Source organism: Branchiostoma belcheri, unplaced genomic scaffold (assembly GCF_001625305.1).
Source record: "Branchiostoma belcheri isolate BF01 breed outbred unplaced genomic scaffold, Haploidv18h27 scaffold58, whole genome shotgun sequence".
Classification (NCBI taxonomy): Eukaryota; Metazoa; Chordata; class Leptocardii; order Amphioxiformes; family Branchiostomatidae; genus Branchiostoma; species Branchiostoma belcheri.
In genome coordinates this window covers 1,453,634-1,459,418 of record NW_017804220.1, presented here as the reverse complement: position 1 = coordinate 1,459,418, position 5,785 = coordinate 1,453,634, and the positions used below count along the sequence as shown (strand labels likewise).

Sequence of the window (5,785 nt, the reverse complement as noted above, 5' to 3'; positions counted from 1 at the left end):
CTAGTGTTCCTCGCTTCCGTCGCTTTCTTCGTCACTGTTGTCGCGACCAACCTCTTCATAATCCTTCTCAAGGGCCGCCAAGTCTTCTCTTGCCTCGGAGAACTCCCCTTCCTCCATACCCTCACCCACGTACCTGTCAAGAGTACAGGTGGCTAAAGGTCAAACTGAACTTAAAAGACACAAAGAAACGGTAACCATATGCCTAATCAAAAATTGACGGTCATTCACTGAGGAACTGCAGGGAAATAGCCTCTAACCTTGTGCTGTGGTCCCCAGCACATAGGGGAAGGAGGCCGGCTGGCAGAGGAGGACTGACACCCGACTTAGGTCAAGTAAGTCAGTAATAAAAAATGTAGAAAATGAATTACTTGTCACACCAATACGTCGACGAAGGTTAGACATACAGGTAATACGATACGCCAAAAAGCAGTTACTCAAACAACTGGATATGGTTTGCCAAACATCATATCCCGTTGCCCGAGTAACTGTTTTTTGTTTTCTCAATAATAGTTTGTGGAAATTGAGTATGATTGAGCAACACATATTCTTAGTATAATGTTTTCCGTTGTTGAAGATAGTTCATAGACCAGTTTACATATTACATGTCCCGGTAAACATGTCCCCTTCATATAAATATGCCTATATCAACAGCAAGGCTACTGAAAAGGTTATCTTAGCAATATCTTACCAGTGCACGAAGGCGCGCTTGGCGTAGATCAGGTCAAACTTGTGGTCCAGACGGGCCCAGGCCTCGGCAATGGCGGTGGTGTTGCTCAACATGCACACGGTCCGCTGCACCTTTGGTATCTCTCCACCAGGCACCGCAGTAGGTGAATGGTTGTTGATTCCAACCTATAAATGTTTTGCGTGCAAGGGTTTGATTGAGAAACAGTTGCAGTTTGTCTAAATTTAGGGTTTCTAGAATATTGTGATTGTCGAAATAGTTACACATAATTACAAATAGTGTCACAATTACAAATAAACTTTAGATGCAAACTAGTTATAGGGCAAGCACCTGATAGTTAAAGATGAAAAAAGAAGGTAGTTTAACCTAACCTAAGGGGAAATTTACATAATTAAAAAAAATAAAAATAAAACTCAACAAATAAGTAATCTATACGCTCGTAACAGACAAACTACGCTGCCTGAAAAAGATTACAGTTAAGGTTTCCTATTAACATTTCTTTAGAACAGCTTGTTAGGGGCTACCACACAGTTGAGTTTCGTCAAATAGATAATTTTAATGTTCACAGATACCTTGAAGCCTGTCGGGCACCAGTCAACAAACTGAATTGACTGCCTGGTCTTGAGCTTTGCGATGGCAACATTCACGTCCATGGGTACGACGTCACCACGGTACAACAGGCAGCATGCCACGAACTTCCCTTTTAAAACATAATCGTTACATTAGGCACACAGTAAGTGGAACCTGTCTAAACCAATCATGCTTCCAGGATAACTTCAAAGATCTTCGAGGATTGTGGTGACATTTTGATATTTTAAGTCACACTGACTGAATTTTATGAATAAAATTCTTTGGAGACTCTCGAGCTCAAACTAATGCAAAAGGACCAAGGAAAAGGGCCCTATACTTGGAGGTTGTACTTTTTGCCACTACCACAATATATATATAAGATCCAAGAGTTTTACAACGATAGCCAATCATTCTACAATCTGGTACTAACCTTTCAGAGGGTCGCACTTCACCATCTGGTTGCCTGGTTCGAAGCAACTGTCAGTGATCTCTCCGACTGACAGATTCTCATAATAGGACTTCTCCGTAGAGGTGAAGAGGGCATAGGTGGACAGGGGAAAGTGGGTGCGGGGATACGGCACCAAGTTGGTCAGGAACTTGGTCAGATCCACATCCAGTGAGCCTTCAAACCGCATAGAGGCGGTGATGGACGAGATGACCTGCCCTATCATACGGTTGAGGGTGGTGTAGGTGGGACGCTCAACGTCAAGCCCGCGGCAGCAGATGTCGTACAGCGCCTCGTTGTCGACCATGAAGGAGCAATCGGCGTGTTCCAGGGTGGTGTGAGTGAGCAGGATGGAGTTATACGGCTCAACCACTGCGGTGGACATCTACAGTGGGAAGGAACAGATTTGATAAACACTCATGCATGGCAAAATAAGACATCGTCAGAAAGCACGGGAATAAACGAAGTAAAGTAAATGATCCTTGTTTTCGTCAGAAGGGTATGTATCAAGGATAATGTCCTTGGTATGTACTCAGTTTGGCCCTGGTGTGGCAGCGGTCAACGTTATGACTCCAATATTTGTGGGTGGTAGCTGTTGTGGAAATGCAGGTCAAGTTCAAAAAAGGGTTAGCCTTTGGTGCTACACACACACACACCAAAAACAATACCTCCATTTTTTCAAGGAGGTAAGGTGGACCTGTCTACATACATTTTACTATGAAGTCTTATTCATAATCGCTGCAGTACAACTATTGTAATTTCTAACAAAGTAACATAACATTTGTGAGCGGTTGGAACTCACTGTGGGAGATGGATAGATGGACAGCTGTAGTTTGGGCTTCTTGCCGTACTCTGAAGATAGGATCTCCATCAGCAGGGCGGTGAACCCTGACCCCGTCCCACCACCGAAGCTGTGATGAACTAGGAAGCCCTGGAGACATGAGCATCTCTCCGTCTGGTGGAAACACACAGTCAATGTCAACTCTGGCAAACAAGAATTCTGAGATTTCATACCTCCATGAAATATGTAGAGTTTATATAAATGTTTTGTTTCATTGAATATGGAAATAAGGTGGCAATTGATATAATGTAGTTTAATTTATGGTGTTCTAAACTCAACTTACAATATTTTGCGTGTCAAACTCCTATCCTTTGGCAATACTTCACTTAAACATCCTCATTTAAACTTCCTCATTAATAATGCAAATTGCCTCTATATTAACATATATGCATAGTGTTGTTAACATTTAAGTAACCTACATATGTCACAAGGTACAGAATTGCCATCATTCAACATTAAGAAATCATATAATTTTCGCAATAATTATGCAAATTAGGTCATCTTTTGCATAATTGGTATCTGTTGACGTTCAATCTGCCATAGATTACATATATTACATGTATGAAAGTACTATAATGTAATTATAGAATTTCCTCATTGATTATGCAATTAGGTCCTCATTTGCATAATTTGCATTTAATTGTGTACATCTCTCTCTCAGCTACCTACCTACCGAAAATGATGAAAATATGTTGTTCCTATCTGGACTCATTGGCTTTTAAAGATTTCGCCCGAAAGTCCCCTGGTAGCTGGTAGGGGGGCCAAACCCATGCCACTTATTTCTGACAGAAAAAGCTATCTGTCACCAAAAAGTCAAGACCATATCATGTTCAGGACAAAAGATACAAAAACCGGAAGTTCTGCTGCAGTACCAAGGTCATCCACCAGGAAACCCATATTTAACCTTGACCTTTGTCTTCCTAAGACTTACCAACATACCAAATATCATCATAATCCATAAAGGCGTTCTGAAGTTATGATGACCACAAAGTTGCGGAAACACACACAGACACACACACACACAGACAGACACGCCAAAAACAATACCTCCATTTTTTATGGAGGTAATAAAGACCATGATATTAAACAACGATGGCACAATGCCTCTAATCGTAGTTTAGAAAAAAATACAAAACCTGCATTTCACGCTTTTAAAAACCCTGCTCCCCCAGTTCACAACCATGCATGTAAAACGGAGGTTGTCAACTTTAAAGCAGTAGCACGGTTAGTAGAACAGTTAAAAGTTCTAAAAGTTCTTATGTCAAATGAAACCGGTCACCTAATAAAATAACCAAACTTCAAAAGCTGACTATTCCTGTTACAGTCTAACCCAAAAAAGGTTTAAAATTGCACCATAATTTCCAGGGAAAGAAAGACTTTCAACAATCTCTCCGTGCATAGAGTTTACTCCCACATATCAAAGGATTTTTTGGGGGGGGGGCGCTTAGCTGCACGTTGCACGATTTTCGAATGACATGGAATACTCGGGTTGGCGGCAGGTGCTTCTAATGCGTGCGATCTTCGTTTAATCAGATAATCGTGCAACTTGCAAGAAGCACTCCCCCCCCTCACCAAAGAAAAAGACTAGTCCAGGAATTACGCGCACCTTAAAACATGCGTAAATGTACCCTTTTTACTTCTTTCGTGTGAACCTGTACGTACGATTTAAGGCACATTCAGATTTAAAATATAAGGTCTGAGTTGCACGGTTTTTGTTGCGTTGTTGAAAAATACAGACCACTGAAGACCAGGGTTTCTCACCAAGTTTCAGCAGTAACTAGTTGTATGAAGTTACGTTGATTCTTTGTAAGAGAGTTATTTTCAATAAGGAGGTTCGCAAAAAAGTGTGTATACGATCAGTGTCAAAGGTGAAGGCTACCGAGAGGTAAACGCGGCAGAGGATATCAAAACCCGCCCACATCGTTCAAAACGCAGAAATACAAAATAAAAACATAGAAATCCAAATCTTTTCAGCGTTCTTTTTTTATTCTCTTGGGCTTTCACCTTTGACACTAGGCATGTGCACTGTTATTTGCGAACTTTTTCCTCTCTAACAAATACACCCACCAATTTACGGATTCGATCCAAAGTTTCGTCTATGATCTCCTTTCCGGTGGTGTAATATCCCCTTGCGTAGTTGTTTGCAGCGTCTTCCTTGCCAGAAATCATCTGTTCAGGACGGAACAGAGACTTGTATGGCCCGCTTTGTATTTCATCGATCACTGTAGGTTCCAGGTCGACGAAAGTAGCCAATGGAACACACTTGCCTCCTTCCGTCTCCGCGAAAAACGTGTCACGGAAAGAGACGTCACCAGAGTCGATGGACTTGTCGCTGGGCTTCAAACCGTCAGGCTGTATGCCATGTTCCAGGCAGAACAACTCCCAACAGGCGTTACCAATCTGTACACCAGCCTGCCCAATATGTAAGGACACACACTCGCGCATTTTGCTTTACCCAAATCAGATGTGATAAACTTTTAGGAAAGTTTTAAGAAAACTGCACCTCTCTTGGAGGCGAGTCCAACCGAGCCGAGTGTATGCACTATAATGCTCTCTAGCCTAATTATCACACCGCCCAACGCCAACCTATCTAATAATAGTATATAGCCTACAGGTATGGCTGGCTTCAACTTACAGTAGTCTCAAATGTAAACAATAGTCAAACATTTTATTTTGAGCTCTTGTAGAGGTGCTAGTGCAAAATTTGTGTGTGTGTGAAGGTCTTTGACACACGGACAATGTAGAGACCCTTTATCACCTATACCTACTTCAGGTTTATCAACCGACCATGTACATGTACCATCAAAAACAGGGTGTGTCCTCTTAGAGACTTGATAAATAGCATTTGTGTCAGTTGTCGTCAAGAGGTTACTATAGGTAGTATGTGACAACAACGCTGATACACATAAACAATGCACACAACTTATGATGTGCGTTTAAAACGTTCTACAGGAACAAATCTTAAGTTACCACGTGACTACTAACTATCAAGATCAGCTCTTTTCAGACGTTGCCCTTTGAACATTTAGTAGGAAAGAGACAAGGAAAACTTTAAGAAGGAGGTAGATTAGTGATCAAATATGCCTGGGTAGTATCTGGTGCTTCTTGTGCATTCAAATCCGCGACAGCAGTTGAAAGGTTTGGTTGTGAATCCCATCGGACTCTAATTAGACAGAGTTGGAATTCTCTCAGTCCCTCTCTCTTTTCCCGTCCCTTCCCCTTCCCTCTCTTCCTCTCCTTCCTC

General features: G+C 41.8%; 1 protein-coding gene across 1 annotated transcript in view; it reads right to left on the bottom strand.

The window, feature by feature from the left end:
- LOC109481844 (tubulin alpha-4A chain-like) overlaps nt 1-5,785 on the bottom strand; it is a 9,269-nt gene continuing 3,484 nt past the window's right edge. The window contains exons 2-7 of the mRNA XM_019784465.1: nt 4,609-4,990; nt 2,503-2,655; nt 1,686-2,085; nt 1,258-1,385; nt 689-852; nt 1-133 (exon numbers count right to left, since the gene is read on the bottom strand). Coding sequence (XP_019640024.1) covers nt 1-133; nt 689-852; nt 1,258-1,385; nt 1,686-2,085; nt 2,503-2,655; nt 4,609-4,990 — 1,360 coding nt within the window. The remainder of the gene's footprint in view (nt 134-688; nt 853-1,257; nt 1,386-1,685; nt 2,086-2,502; nt 2,656-4,608; nt 4,991-5,785) is intronic.